Source organism: Atta cephalotes (assembly GCF_000143395.1).
Source record: "Atta cephalotes unplaced genomic scaffold scaffold00029, whole genome shotgun sequence".
In the NCBI taxonomy this organism is placed as follows: domain Eukaryota; kingdom Metazoa; phylum Arthropoda; class Insecta; order Hymenoptera; family Formicidae; genus Atta; species Atta cephalotes.
Genome location: NW_012130093.1, coordinates 552,862 through 570,361, shown reverse-complemented (window position 1 = coordinate 570,361; position 17,500 = coordinate 552,862). Strand labels below are relative to the sequence as shown.

The window sequence follows — 17,500 nt, the reverse complement described above, 5'->3', positions numbered from 1 at the left end:
AATAGTTTCGATCCATTTTTACAAGTGATTTCATTCGTTTTGTACTAATGATCTTTATTTACAAACAGTATATAACAAAAGTTAACACCTCATTTTTCGCTTATGTCACGATTCATATCCGTGGCAATCCAGGAATCTTAATTTAGAATGAGTTTTAAATTTATATATAAAAAAATTGTTAATTTCTTTTTACAAAAAAATTAACATTGGTATTATGGAATTAGTAATTTATTATATATATATAAATTTGCTGCACACGTGTGTATAGCGACATATATTTATATAGGGGATGTCTAAAATTTTTTGACACATCTCTTGTAGGCAGGTAAAGCAAACTAAATTGAGTCGAAAAATCCTCCATTTTACAATTTTCGCAATTTTTCTTCGTTAAGTAGTATACCAATGATAGCAGAATATCTACAATCGATGCATAAAACAACTTTAAAGTTTTTTTTAGTAAAGTGCCGCAAATTTGAGATATCTTAGAGTCCACTCAAAATCGCAAATATCTGTATAATTTGGATAAGATATTAAAACGTATATATTTGGATAAAATATCAAAACTACGTGTATATCTTAATGAAAAATGAAGTATATAATGATAAATCATATAAGAGCTATATCTTTACAAAACGAAAACAAGATAACGTTATTTTTTGAGATTAAATTTATATGCAAGTTTATGTATGTATATATTTTTCTAGAATGGTCGTTAATCTATTACTTTTTTATATCATTACAATCGTAATTTTATAAACTATTATAATCTCGTTTTTTAGAGAAATCTATGATAATATTTATGTGCAGTTAGTTAAAGAAGTGCCTCCGATCCTTATCTGTCACTAATACGTTAAAAGTTACAGTTCGAACACTTTTTTCTCTCATTTTATCATAAATCTATCCTAGAATTTTGCATACGTTAAATTCGGTATTTCAAGTTCATTATATAAAAAAATTAGACATTTCTATGACTCGAATTACTAAAGAACCATCTCATAATATGAATATGATATTTTTCTTTTACATAAAATTTTAAGATATTTTATAAAGAACTCTGAAAATATCTTAAAATTTTTATTTTTAAAGTTTTATGCATCGATTTTACTCGTTTATTCGGCAATTTTTAGAAATTAATATTTTGTTAATTGTTGCGAAAATTGCAAAATAATACAGGACTTTTTCACTCAGCTTAGTCTAACTCTAATCTGCCTGCCCATAAGTAGTGTGTCAAAGAGTTTAGGACATTCTGTATATTTTACAAAATTCATAATAAATAGACATTTATTCTATTGTAATCAGACTGCTATATGAATAATACGTAGAATATTTATTGCCAAAGACTTGTGCAGGTATTTATTATAATATTTATTAATATAAATAAATATTTATCCTTTTTCGATTGTTGTACGAAATATAGTCATTTTATATGTAGAAATTTATATTAACCTGCAATATTATCATAAAAATTTTTTACAAACGTTGAGATTTTCTAGCATGTGCTAATAATTATCAATAATTAGATTGCAGAAGAATTGCTACACGCAGAAATACACACAATATGCAAAATGTATATTTGTAAATTTTTTTTTCATTGATGTATTTCTTTACTAACAATGTTTTACATAGCAAGTTTTTTTAATATAAGAATACCTTGTAACATGATACTATAATTATTATTGTATTTATTCTTATATAAATCTGTTAGCTATATACATGGTATCTCGAAATTCGAGGATAATATTATATCGACAAAACTTCGTAAAACTTAAAACTTCATAAAAAATTAAATAATAAAAATGCAAGCCATTTTTTTTCCATAAAGTAATTTTTTACGTATAAACGTTTAAAGTTTAACTAATCATAAGCATCGATTATACAGTCGTGTGACGTACGTGCCATGACATCGGGCCTGTTCAATTTGAACTCCGGAGCCAAAACGCAAAGTCACTGACATAAAAAAATTTTATGTGAAGATTTTAGGAACTAGAAACTGTTGATAAGCGTCACTTAGATATGTATCAACACTTTACAGTCCCCAAAATCTTACTCACATTGAATTTTTTTATGTCGATGACTGCGTTTTGGTTTCGAAACTTAAATTGAACAGGCTTGTATTAGATACTAAACAAAATATTGCCGCTGAATGCATACTATCACACGGACAGATAATTTTTTCACCGTTTATGATTAATCAAAATTTAAACGTTTATACTTAAGGATGTTTTATACATATTTTCAAAATGATAACAAAATTATGAAAAAATTACAGATTATTTTAAATCATTTTTTTAAAAACTATAAATTTCGTTATGTTATTTTAAATCATTTTTTTAAAAACTATAAATTTCGTTTACTATCTGAATCATAAGTTATTTTAATGAATATTTTTTAAATCTGTGCTCTAATATAAAAATATATATGGTGGAAAGAAAGTTGCTTATTTAAAAAATTATCCATTTTGCATACATATTTTTTTAAAGCAACGATGTTTTTTTTTCACTAATTGATTCATCTCATTATACCGTTCATAAAAGTATTAACATACAATTATCAAAAAGTTAATAATTTACGAGGTATTTAACATTTTATATTAATATGTCAGAATAAAGTGTAAAATATTTCGTAAATTATTGGTTTTTTGATATAACTATCTTAATATTTTTATATGCAGAATAATTAGAGGAATCAGATTGTGTAAAAAAAATCATACAATTCCATTTTAAAAAGTGGAGATGATGACCTCTTTATATCTTTTTGATACCTCTACCTAGAAAAAAAACAACATGACTAAAATACATCTTCCTCGAAACCGTTTCACTTTCGTTCGAAACATTTTTTTGAATCATCAAAAATAAACGAAATATTCAAGACATTCGATTCAAATGGACCACCCTGTATATTTCTATTATAAAATAAATGATATTGTATATATATTGTATATATATAAATCTCAATCTTTTAAAGTACATTACATATAAAGTACATATTTAAGATTATTTACATAGAATTATATTGCGATGCATGAACTAATTGTCCAGTAAATAAATAAAATATATATTTATCCTATATCTTTGCAACCAATCAGTTCTTAATGAAACTTGCATTATTTTGAATATTTAAAATAGGGGAGAATGGGCATGAAAGACATGTTGTGAAAGAGTCATTTTATATTTCAACTAATATCATATTTTTGATGATATTGAATATCATCAAAAATTTAAAAATATTTTCATTTGATAACAGTACTAAAACTTGTCGTCGATAAACATTTGATAGTCATCATCAAAATGACGTTATCCTAATAACAAATGCAAAATTATCGTTACAAAAAGTAAGTTTTTTTTTAAATTTTCAAGTTTTATTCATTTATTTGCGATTTATAGCTTTTAGAAAAAATATTTTTTTATCAAATATTATATATATTAACGTAACTACAAATGTAAAAATAATTACAAATGTAATAATAATTAATAATTAAATGTAAAAAAAATAAAAGTAATTACAAATTCTTTGTTTATCAGATATTCCGTGATTAGATTTTTTTACATATTATGAAAGAGCTGGTATTGAGAGTTATGAAAAAGCCAGTTCTATTATTACTTTGTCTGACTCCTTCATTGCACACCCAGGGATGTTATTTTCAGTATTGACTTTCTACTTTTTTAGTACCATTCAGACAATTTTAATATGTCAGTACTTTTTTTAAATGTATCGTATTGATTAATCAGTCCACTTTCATTCGCTCAGTGTCATCATCGCGTGGCGTCAATATATGATTCTGTCAGCATACTTCTGTACAAGATTGTCTTCAGATGCAGTCTCTTTCTTCGAGGAGCATCTCTATTTATTGTAGGTAAATAGATTTTGATGTATTTCTGTTTTATAAAATCCGGTTTATAGATTATATTGCTATTAGGTTAAATTATACTGAAGCATTTTACCGACTTAATTTCCATATTTCACTCTTTTCAATCATCTATCAGCTCTTTCAAAACAACGTGATTTTGACAAAGCTATTATCTGTTTTGAAAGAACCAAATTATATAAGCTTTAATACAAATAAAATCAAAATGTCATCCTTTCACAATTATTTTTTTATAATTTTTAAAATTAATAAATGTGTGAAAAATAGAAAATATAATATTTCTAATTAAAAACATTTATTGCAAAAAAATCGCTGTTAATGACTAAATATTATTTTTCTGTTAAATGGATCTTACAAGTAAATGAGTACACTTAAGTAAGAAAGCGATTATATTTGTTTAATACCAGATTAAATTTTTTTTTCATTAAAAAAACGGCTTTCATGTCCATTCTCCCCTTACAAAAGAAAAATATAAATCTTTTTATCATTTTTCAAATTTTAATTTTTAACAATAAAAATAATAATAAATAAAATAAATAAATTACAAAAACAAAAAAATTATTAAACAAAAATATAATCTTGTTCACACACAACTTTCGTATGTAATCTATTTGAAGAGCAAATATTAAATATATTCAAATTTAAATTTCTTTGCACGGAGATTGTACGTCTAATACAGCCTTAAAAAACTATTTTACGAAAAAATGGCTTGCATTTTATTACTTAATTTTTTGCGAAGTTTCACGCTATCATAATATTATCTTCGAATTTTGGGACACTTACTACATAATTCATATTATATAGCAAGATATATTATTATTTCTAATTAAACAATGATATATTTATGCGATATAACATATTAGTACAACAAAAATGAATTTTTTATTTATGAAAGTGTTAATAAAGTATTTTTTTATAATTGTGTGTTTTATTATTATATATATATGGAAGTGTAAGATATATCCTTATGTAGTTGATATTGCAAGAAGTATTGAATACATGTGCTAACTGAATATCAATACTGTTGATGCTTTGTTGTCGAGGCAACCGCAGCCATAACGTCCATTAGTTTGGACATATTACGCTTGTAGCGCATCGTAGTGCTACACGAATATTTGGCAAGTTCGGAACATTTTTCACTTTTAGAAAATCAAGTGCGAAACTGCTATAGAAAATTTCATTATGAGTGAAAATGTGAAATTTATTGTGACAGAAATAAATAAATTATTAGGACGAAATTACAGTATAATTGGATTTAATACCTTAAACACTGAAGACTTATTACAGGTATTTCTTTGATATTTTATTATTATTGTAATATTTTCAAAAAATTACATTACATACATTTTTTCATAGATATTATGTAGTGTTCTGATGAAGATACAACAACAAGATGATTCGGATATCGATATTAAATTGAATTCGCCAGAAGAAAATTCTATGTACGTTTTAACAGCTCTTCGAATACTTAATTATCAATCTGATGTGGAGCCTATACTGTTTAGGTAACAATTAGATTCTCTAAATACTTTGAACAAAATACATTCATATTTTACCTGTTCTATCAGTTTTTCAATGAGTAGTGCAAAGTATATACATATACAGATAGTTAAAAGTTTACAAAAGAGAATCTCAGTTCCGATGACCTTGACTTTAGCATATATTGTCAAGACTATTATGTTCATGAATGACTTTTAGAAGGTTTTAGCCATTACTCATTATTATTTATTAAAAAGTTATCAACAAATAAAGTTGATAATATAAATGTGTTTTAATTTTATAATTTAAACTTTAAATATCATATTACTTGCATATTACTTGCATATGGGTATGTGCAGTTTGGACGGGGAAAAGCTTTGTGTGAACACAGTGCATAATGATTTTAAAAGCCTCTAAACCTGGTCAAAATTATTTTTATGTGTTATATAAACTTTTTAAATAAATTTTGCTTGAAATGATTGTTATATTGAAAATAATTTAAAAACCAAAATATATATGTCTTATTTATGAAGTATTTGCCATTATCGCTATTATTCGCAGTAATTGATTCGCACCAATTTAGATTGAAAAGTTGATTCTGATTTAATAGAATGATGACAAAAATGTCTGAAAAAATATTTTCTTTTCTTTTTTTATCTGAAATTGTCGGAGAAAAGAAATGAATGTATCAGATGTTGCTAATAGAAGATTAATATCAATGTTGATAGCTTTTTTCTTGCGAATATAATTTCTTAAATTGTTTTAAATGTTTCCTTCTTCTGAATTTGTCCTACAGGAAGTAATGCAGCAAAAATAATTGCGGAATCATGTGTAAGATTTTATGAACAGCTGTTATATATGTATACTAGGAATAAAGATTAATGTAGGGAAGACCGGGGCATCTTTTGCAATTGCAATTTTCAATAATAAAATTAACGATTTTAATCAAATGATTATTAGCGTTTTATAGAGTCATTATAAGACTACAAGATAGCAATAAAAAGTTTTAGTGTTTGCAACTTTATTTCATCCATATTCACAAAAAATAATGTGATCTTGGAAATGAAATCTCAAGAATGCCGGGGCTAAGTGAGTTCTTCAATTGCAATTTTTGTATATGTGATTCAAAAATGAAATCTCAAAAATTACTTTTGATTATCGAAAATACGTTTGATTACCTAAACATACAATAGGACAGCATCTAAACTAAGTAAACATCGTTGGTAAAAAAAATACACGAGATGCCTTCTACAATATAAATTGGGAACTCATAAGATATATTTTTGCCACTCAAAATTCAAATGCTAGCTTAGTCTCGGTGCTCATTTAGCTCCGGTCTCCCCTACTATACAGTACGACAATGCTTTTTGAATTTTTGAGAAGAAAAATTTGAGAATGTAGCAAATACAAGAATTAATAAAGAGTTAATTCATAGATTTGAAGTAATTTTAAAAATTATCTCTTGCGGATATATGAAATTAATACAAATTCATTAAAAAAAATACAGTTTTTGCAAACTGTTTAAGAGCATCTGTATTAATTTCATATTCGCAAGATATAATCTTTAAAATTATTTTAAATTAATGAATTAAATCTATATTAACTCCTATTATATCTTCTGAGCATTTTCAATTTTTAAAAAATCTTGCTGTTTCCATCATTTATGGTTTCTTCCATCAGGTTTGTTGATATACAATAAATCTCAATTTTGTTCGAAATTTTCTCTAAATTTCTTTTTTGCGCCGAGATATTGTTTTTTCTTTTCATTTTTTCTAATTTGTCATTCTTTGACTTTTAATCGATAAAGTAAAAGTTCGAAAAAATAAATTCATGTATACAATGTTGATAACTCAAATTGAAATATCGATATATCACTTTTTTTTATTATTCTGTATATAAAAATGTTACAGTAAAGTTATTAAAAAATCGACAGTTTATGAGATTTTATATTTCCAGCAAATATAGAAATGAATTACAAAATATTTCAAAAACTGTTAATTTTTTATTTTTGATAAAAAATATTTTGTAAATGACTGATTTCAATTATTGTTTGATATTTTCATAAACAAAATAAGAAGAGAGAAATCAATTGGTATAAAGAAAACACATAGTTTATCCATTAAAAAATTATCCATTTGCTTACATTTTTTTAAGCAGTTACGTATTTTACATTATGTATTCGAGAGCACGCAAAAATTTTTAGTATATTAAATTGATTTTACAATTCATTTTATTAATATTAATTTCTGCATCTGACTGCCCTTTCTCTTATTATTCTGATTGCTCTTTCTTTTATTATTTTTCTTCCTTTCTCTTATTAGAGTTTTAAAGCAACTACGGTGTATTTTTTTTACAATTGCTTATTCTGTCCATAATAAAAATATTAAGGTACAATTATTAAAAAATTAATAACTTACGAGATATTTAATATTTCATGTCCATATGTATTTTAATAAAGTATAAAATATTTCGCAAACTATTTGGCTCTTTCGTACGTATATTTCTACCTTTTAAATACTTTAAAATATTACCTTTAATACTTTTTTATGTAGAACAATTAGAGGAATCATATTATGTAAAAAAAATATATATAAAATATATATAATTAATAAAATATATAATTATAAAATATAAAATATATTATAATATATATTATAATATATATTATAATAAAATATATTTAAATATATAAATATATATTAAAATATATAAATAATAAATTATAAAATACGATATATATTATAATATATAATTATAAAATATATAATTAATAAAATATAATTCAATTTAAAAAATATTAGGTAATCTTAATCCGATTTTAAGGACATTTTCTCAAGATCAATCAAGGGTATCATCTTTTTCTCTTCTTATAAATGAGCAATTTTTATTTAAAATATTTTTATTTTAAGGAGATATTCTACTGGATGGATTAAATGGATCACCTTGTATATAGGGTAATTGCATATACATATATATATATATATATATATACATATATCTTTATGGTTTGATAAATATCAGTATCATTTCGGAAATAGCGTATCGGGACTTTTGGCATATATTGGATCTGACCAAGATCGTGCAATGAATTTTTGAGGCCCTACTGCAAAAGTAAATATGAGGCCTTAGCTTTTCATAAAGTTCGTTAAAAAAGCTTTGAAGAATATAAGAAAGCAGAATAATTAAACTTATATTTATTTATTTTATTATATATTATATATGTAAATTATATATAATAATAAATATTTTGTGTGCGCGCGTGTGTGTGTGTGTATACACACACACACACACACACACACACACACACACGCGTGTGATGGCATTAAAAAAACGCCACGAACTTTTTCTCACACCTAATAATTCGGAGCTATATTAAGGGGATTCTAAAGTGAAGCCCGAACTTTGAAGTCACCAAATGTCACTATTTTTCCAGCGCATCGACATGTCTTTATATACTATTACATCAATATCTCACGCAACCTATGATACACGTAAATTGCATGTTCGTGTCAATCTTGTATAACAAATTCGTCGCGATAAAACGTCTAATTCCAAGAATTCAACGTTATTTGTTCGTGCAAATTACATGTTGTGGGTTACTATTTCGTAAGTATAAGTTATAAAACTTTCGTTTCAAACAAATGTTGTCGCGACTTGATAGCCTGAGACACCATGTTACTCTAAGAAATAGTAATGCGTATACTTTAATCCTGGAAAAGGATTTTCGAATCTATGAAAAAGAAAAAAAAATTATTATACGAAAAATATATGATTTAGTTAATTTCGGTACATACAAACGATTTTAAGATCCCCTTAATAACTCATTTGTTTTTCATTTTTTCCATCGATTAGGTTCGGACATTGCGAAGGAAAGTCTCGTGGGCTGGATGCACGAACTATTTATAGTTGTGTATTATAAAATTCATCATTATTATAAAAAAATACATAAAAGCCGTTTGGTTAAATAAACAATTGCATCATCGACATATAATTTTACATATAAAACATTAATTAAATTTGAGATATAAAGATTTTATTAAATTTAAACTATTATTTCTTTGAAGTATAAATGAAATATAAATAAATCATCTACATGTGCAAATTAAATTGGAAATTAATTAATATTGTAGAAATCATAGATAATGTATATAAAGCCAAAGAATAATGCGAATAGCGATACTGATAGAAATAACACGATTTCAACTTGTTAGAAAACGGATACATCGAAATAGCTCACCCTAAAAAATATTCTGCCAATTAGCGGGGGGAATTCCTCTTACAATTAGCATTTTCTCTAAGCAAAAAATTTTACATGAATCAAACGCGTGTATCTGTAACATGTATTCAAATGTATCAAAATAAGGAGACATAAGCTATGATTAAAAAGAAATTTCTTTACAGAAATTTCTAATATAATGCGAATAACCTTTTAAAACAAAAGGACACAAGATACTAGCGTAGGATACAAGATACTAGTGTCACACTTATTTGTTAGAAGATGTTTGTCGTTTATGTACTACCATAACTACACGTGCATGTCAGACATTTATACATGTAAGATATTCTTCTAGCAATAAGAGAATTATATTCTTAAATGTAGTCGTAAATAGTAATCTTAAATGTAAACTTATTTACTATTTTATACGAAATTCCTTTATTTTGTAGAGTATTTTCTTGAGGTTATATATAAATCCTCTGACATTAATACGAAATCGCTAAAAGGTAGAATATTTTATTTTAGGTGAAATTATTATTTCTAAAGCTATCACTATTTCTCTGTCTCCCTCGCATTATGTTTGGTGTTTAAAATTTCGGGGTCCCTTAGCACAGTATGCGATGCATACTGTGAACCGCCCTTTTGTACGGCTCTGGATCCGACCCGGATATTTTTTTGTATGAAAAGTCTCTCTCCCCCCCACCCATTTGCCGGATCGTTATCAGTTTATTCAAAAATATGTAATATCTACAATGCACAGCTATAATGCATATATAATGTATATAAAACTAGAATCAAATTTGTTTGTATATATTGAACATTAGTAGAACCAAAAAATTATGACTTAAAAAAAAAACGTATTCAACGATAGTTATTTAACCTAGGATGGCATTGTCAGATCAAGATCAACATGAATTTTTTAAATGATCCCTTTTTTATTGGGAGTACAAATAAGTTTCCGCCGTTTTTTATCAAAAATTAAATATTTATTGTGAAAGAACGGTACATAATGTTTTATTCAAAATAATGGCCATCGCTAGCCATTACTTTTTCCCATCTTTCTGAGCATGTGGATACCGCGGAAGAACGCTTCATCTTTTGAGGCTATTCAATCATCGATACAATTTTTGGTATCTTCATACGAAGTGCTGCTCAGACCATGCGTCATCGATCGGAACAAGTGGTAGTCGGAAGAAGCAATGTCTGGAGAATACGGCGGATGGGGTAGAACTTCCTATTTGAGTGTTTCTAAGTACGTTTTGACCGGCGCCGCAACATGTGGTCGAGCATTATCATGCAGGAGAATAATTTTGTCATGGAGTAGTAATGGGCGCGTTTTTCCTTAAATGCTCGGCTCAATCTCATCAATTGTGTTCGGTAGAGAGCCCCAGTAATGGTCTCGTTCGATTTGAGCAATTCATAATACACGACACCAAGTTGATCCCACCAAATACACAACATGAGTTTTTTTCCATGAATATTCGGCTTGGCTATCGATGTTGAAGAATGGCCAGGTGGTCCCAATGATTTCCTTTTCTTTGGGTTATCGTAGTGGATCTATTTTTCATCACCAGAAACTATATGCAAAAAACTCTTTCGTTTATGCCTGGCAAGCAGCATTTCACATGTGAAAAATCGGCGTTCAACGTTTCTCTTCAGTTCATATGGAACCCAATTCCCTTTCTTTTGAATCATTCCCAATGATTTCAAACGATATGAAATTGTTTGTTGAGTCATTCCTAATGTAAGTGCAAGTTCTTTTTGCGTTTGGCACGAATCTTCATCCAATAATGCTTCCAATTCCGCGTCTTCGTACACTTTCGGCCTTCCGCTACGTTCTTTGTTCGACGTCAAATTCATCGTTCTTAAACTTTTGAAACCACTCACGACAACTTCTCTCACTTAAGGCAGCATCATCATATACTTTTACAAGCAATCTATGAGCCTCAGCTGCAGATTTCTTCAAATTAAAGAAGTAAATCAAAAAATTCCCGCAAATGACGCTTATTCGGCTCAAAACTCGACATTTTCGTACAAAAAAAATATATGATGCTGATACAAAATCGCTAATAATTCAAGATTATAGTGTTGCCGGATGTCCAATCTTATGATATGTCGTTTTACATCAAACAATTTTAACTATAGTTTATTAGTGACATCTTTTGCAAACGGCGGAAACTTATTTGTACTCCCAATATTACATATTCTTGTAGTTTATCTCGAGAGCTTTCCAAAACTATAATTAAATTCATTTTCATTAAGTGCTTGCGAGTTATAAGGCTTGAAAGTTACAGTACTGGCATTAGCATTACCTAAGATGTCTGATCGACAGATTGAAACCTTTTGAATGTTGTTCAGAATCATGTTTTGAATAACATTAAGATCAAGATCATTGAAAATTGTTTCTCTTATTTTCATTTTTGCATTGAAAATTTTCATTTTTATGTAAACTAAACCCTATTGAGGTCTGCGAGCTCTAGACATTTCAAGCGAATCCAAATTGCACTGGTTGCTATTCTCCTCGAGCCGAACGCCTGCTGCCACCCAGCGATGGTTGTGCTATGGGAGGAAGGGGAGAGGTATAATATGTTTAAAAAATAGATTATTGACTTGCATAAAGGCCAGGAGTAAGCGGCATAGTTTAGGAATGAGAGAGGAAAGGGAAGGAGATAGATCTTGTAGGGTGTTATGAAATTTTTTAGCTATAAATTCCCGTATTTGCTTAGAATTTGAACTATATTTCTCACGATGAAATATAACATGATTAATGCTCTGGCAAGGGTCCTCGCAGGGACAGGCAGGTGAATCGACCATGTTAATCCTACAGAGGCTCTCATTAAGATTAATATGATTGGACCTGAGGCGATTCAAGCACTGTCTCTCTGAAAGGAGAGATTTCGTGAAACTAGGTTCTCCTGTTGTATAGTACCGCTCATAATATATTGCACCCTTGGAGGCGGAAAGCCTCCATTTTCATCTCTTGAACTGAGCCGTGACTCTTCGACTCGGTCAAGAAATCTTCGTACACGAAACGCTGATGAATATACATCCAGCGCTGTCTGCTTGGACTGAATTTGCAGCTTCGTTTCCTGGGATGTCAGAATGAGCCGGGACCCAGAACAGGATAATCTCTCTTTGCTTTCATAATAAACCTGCTTGATAAAATAGATGATGTAGTTGCGGGGAGTCTGTGACTGATGTTGCCAGGCATCTCGATAGAAAAAACCTTCGGCTCCGACAGCACCCTCCGAATTCTTTGAGACATCCGTGTAGAAAGACATGGCGTTCTGCGTGTACTGAGAAGATTTGTGTAAGAAATCCGCCACAATTAAATTGCTGTTGCTCTTTTGGTCGCATCCAAACATGTTCTTAACGTATGTTATTTCTTGGGTATACCTCATAAATTTGTCAGAAGGCAGGAGAATAGATAGAGCAATGGATAGTTCGCTTCTTGAAAAACGATGTGAGTGAGCCCTAGGTGCGCTGATGGCCGCAAGTGACGGTCTTCACAGAATAGCCTTGCGAAAAAATAATCCAGCTAGACTTATGTGAGAACACCTCTAGGTTCCTATATTTTAGATATCCAAGATTGTCATATCAAGGGAAATCTGGATGAAAACGATAGCATCATTCAAATTCCGTTATGTAGAGAAGAGAACAACGTCATCCACATATTGCAATAGACGGATATTAGGATGGAAATGCTGGTCGAATGTCCTTAAGAATGTATCAAAAAAAAAGAGCTCAAGGTGGATCCTGAGGTATTTCCTTTAAGCGAAATGTGTAACTTACGAGCCATGTAACTCCCCAGTTTCGATAACGAAACTCAACTGCCTATCAAACTGCTGATCAAATTCTCAACAATTTTCCTGAGAGGGTCAGGATATCTATCTCGAAAAAGTCAATCACAAGAATGAAGGTCGATATTATCGAATGTTCCCGCAACGTCTAGGAAAATTGCTACTGTGACAGTCCGATTGAGAAAGCCCGTTCTAACCGCAGTAAGAACAGCTAGATTGTCATTACAGGCCCTAAAAGGCCTAAAGCCTGACTGTGCTAGAGAAAGAATAGGCCGAGACTCTATAAATCAACTTAGTCTGTAATATAACATTCCTTCCATGAGTTTGCATACATAAGACATGAGGGATATAGATCTAACCGCGTTACTACTTTGGGAATCAATACCACCAGTGAGTTTTTCCAGGAGTTTGGAAAAAAAATCCTTATCAAGGATTTCATTGTAGACATCTAGCAAGCGTGCCAAGAATTCCACAAAAAGATTAGCGGAGAAGTTAATTTGATTCAATCTCGGAGCCGAACGCTTCTTAACAGATTTCTTAGTTCTTTAGAGAGGAGGATCAGAGGATTGCCCAGCCACCTGCAAAGTGGGCACCTGAGGGGATTCGTGCGTTATAGCTTCCATGAACTTGGTACGATCATAATAACATGACGGTGGACGAAGTTTAGAAATCGAATTTAACGAGGTCTGCCTGAAATCCTACGACGGTTGATAATTTTATGCAGTGTTTATGCGGAAGCTTTTGATAAGGGACTATATCTGATTTGTGGTGGTTCGACTATTAAAGCTGTCAACCAAGTCACGCCACCCTTTACGTTTTTGTGCTGTTAGACTCTTGGTGCATGAGACTCTAGCTTTTTGAAATTCCATGAAATTATTCTTATTGAGAGATGGGATGTGAGATGAACAGCTCGCCCTTTAGCCTCTACCGCCCCGGCACACTCCTCGTTCTACCAAGGCGGGCCGAGATTTTTATCCTGCACGTTACTGCGTGGAAAGCCTTTCGGTACGAGATTCTTGGTAACATCGAGTATAGATTGCACAAGAATGTTGTACCGTCCAATTGAATCGGTCTCCTCTTCTGGAGGAGATACCGCAATCGAAGATAGCAGGCGACGATATAGTCATCAGTTCCTCTTTTCTTAAGGAAAACTTATAACTTGGATTTAAAGCAAATCTGAGCGCCATTTGCGTTACCACCGAAAAATGATCGCTGCCATGAGTGTCCTTGTCAACGTAAAAGTCGCACATTGTGGCCAACTGTGCGGACGATAAAGCCAGAGCGATGACTGAGATAAATGAAGTCGAGGAATGCAAATGCGTGGGAGTATTTTTATTAAAAACAACCAAATCGAAGTCCTCAATGATCATCATGAGCCTCCTGCCCGATACTCTTCTACAGCCTCAGACCGTATGATGACCGTATGATTCAAATCCCTTAAAACAAGATAATACTTGTAATTCAGCTTATTAAATAAACTCTGATAAAATGAAGAAGAAGTATTTTGCCTCGGATGCCTATGCATATAAATTGACTATTATTATGATTGGTTTCTCCGAGGAAGACAATTTGATGACTAGGTATTCCATCGAGGGCATGTTCAAGTCCACTAAATGTAGGCCGCACTGTATCATAGGCCAAATTCTATCGTGTGCAAACGCCTCTATCGCCGACTTGTGCGATATCTTTTCTAAAATTCTTGATTTTGAGGTTACTAGATTGCTTTAGCAGGGATTCATGCAAGCAGAGTACATCATATTCTCTAACGATGGCAAGCAGCGAGGGAAGATTATGGCGAATGCCACAATAATTCTACTGAAAAACTCTTATTCGATTCGCGGGTTTGTCGAGGGATACACATAAGCTACCGACGGAGCTCCCCCCCCCCCCCTTCTCGAGGAAGAAGGCAATGTCGCCGGGACCCCCCCATCCCAGGGCAGAAGTGGACCAAGGAAGATCCCTCCCGGAAACGCCAGCGCGCGAGAGTCACTGTTAATTTAATGGAGCGATTCAATTTCGAAAACCGCAACCATATCCATTGTCATAAGCGTATCTGCGCATGAAAATTATTAGATTGTTGAATGTAAAATGGAGCGGGAGTTATCTGGAGGGGGTCTCTGGGAGTTACTACCGTCCCTCCATGAAAGGGAAGCGGAGATTGGAAGATGTTACATAAGTTTTTGACTAGATTCATAATTACACCCAGAGCACTGGATAAATCGTTATTCTGAAAATACGCGAGCAAGTCAGAGAGCACGAAGAGAAGATTCGTGAGGCTATTATCATTTTTGTTATCTGCTCTTTGAGAATCTTGTTGAGAGTGGAGGACGCCTGAGAATGGCGACCTCATTGCCAAAAAAAGTGGGGGACTCTGCCGTTGAATTTTAGCGCATCACGGTGCGCTTCTCTGTCGAGATTTACTTCCTTAATATGAGATGTGCCTTGTCGGACTGGACTTGCTAACCAGCTATATCCTCACGAATTCTATTAAAAATCTGCTTCACTAGAGGGAGACGAGGGATGGGACCTTACTGTATTGGCATAAGACTGGTATCTTGAATAAGATTGGTATCTCGATCCACCTCCTCATATAAAAGACCAAATCTGTTATAATTCTCAAAGGAGTGCCCCTTCTTGGGCGACTTCCTTTTCGAAAGATAACGAAAGTTATTGTAATCAGAACTGAGGCGCGTAAGGTGAACTAGCCGGAAGGGGTGTTGGGCTATTAATTATTCTCCTGACGTCGACGATTGAGATATTTTCAACCGCCGCTATGCTCACTGCAACTCTCTGCCTGTGTATAACGGGATAGATGCTCGCTGATCCTATGTTCATCTTGGCAATTGATACACTTTGAAGAATCCTTGAAGAAGCAATTGCTCTTTATCTCAGTATGTCTATTTTCGCCACAATACAAGCACCTCGGTGTACTTTTGCACGACTTACTAACATGTCCTACACGATGGCACATATAGCAAAGGTTAGACACGCATGGCCGAGGAATGAAGGATTTCATGTCTAATTTTAAATAGGTATATTTCTTGGGGAAGGATTTGACCTGCGAATTTAATTCGGATTGTTCTGGAAAGAATGTATTCTACTTTCCTACCTTCCTACCTTCTCTTTCGCATCTGCGATTTAACCTTTGCATATCCAAGATTTTTGTCCTCGGCAATTCCAAGCTTCTTATTCAATCTATTACGAGACATCCTGAATGATGTCCTTCCTTCTATCTTAAAAACAGGGATAAATGCGTGAAAGTTATGTTTGGTAAAGATTAAGTTTTCTACGAGTTGGCCGTCGTGGCCGAATTAATCTCGAGAATCTTGTCTCTGCCGATCTTCTTGATTTCTTGGATGTCAGGATTTTGCTGATGAAAATAGCGTAATACATTTTCTCTGTTGTTTGAATATGTACACTGCGTACGGACCAAGATCTCGCGGACCGTAACATGAGTTAGTATTTGCATCATTAGCTGAACGAGAGGCACTAAGTGCATTTGCTATGTTGATGCCGGAGTTCTGTTCAGCGATTTGATTCGAAGGCATCTTCGTAGAGCGCCTGCACATTTTTTGGCGAGAATCATCCGCTTGTTATGATTTTCCTCATTCCCCTCACGTTGCCGAGAACGCTTCCTGGACATGTTTTCAATATATTAGATGTACAACTTCGCTTCCGCCGTTTTTTTCCGAAATTCGAGGCTTTATTGTAAAAAACTAGTTATACATTTATGATTCAAAGTATTGTCCATCGCTGGCCACTACTTTCTCCCATCTTTCGGGTAGCGTACGAATCCCGTATCGAAAAAACTGGTCATCTTTTGAGGCTATCCACGATCCAATTTTTTACTTCTTCATAAGACCGGAAGTGCTGGTCAGCCAGGCCATGTGCCATTGATCGAAACAAGTGATAGTCAGAGGGAGCAACGTCTGGAGAATACGGCGGGTGGGATAGGATTTCCTATTTCAACGTTTCCAAGTATGTCTAGATCACTTTCGCAACATGGGGTCGAGCATGCTGCAAAATCGCTTTATCGTGTCTCTCGTTGTATTGCGGCCGTTTGTCTTTCAATGCTCGACTCAAACGCATCAATTGCGTTCGATACCGATTGCCTGTAATTGTTTCAGTCGGTTTTAACAG

General features: G+C 31.8%; 1 protein-coding gene across 1 annotated transcript in view; it reads left to right on the top strand.

Annotated features, from left to right (window-relative positions):
* Nucleotides 1–5,047: 5,047 nt before the first annotated feature.
* Nucleotides 5,048–17,500, top strand: part of LOC105620802 (intraflagellar transport protein 81 homolog) — a 126,694-nt gene continuing 114,241 nt past the window's right edge. The window contains exons 1-2 of the mRNA XM_012202288.1: nucleotides 5,048–5,152; nucleotides 5,222–5,370. Coding sequence (XP_012057678.1) covers nucleotides 5,048–5,152; nucleotides 5,222–5,370 — 254 coding nt within the window. The remainder of the gene's footprint in view (nucleotides 5,153–5,221; nucleotides 5,371–17,500) is intronic.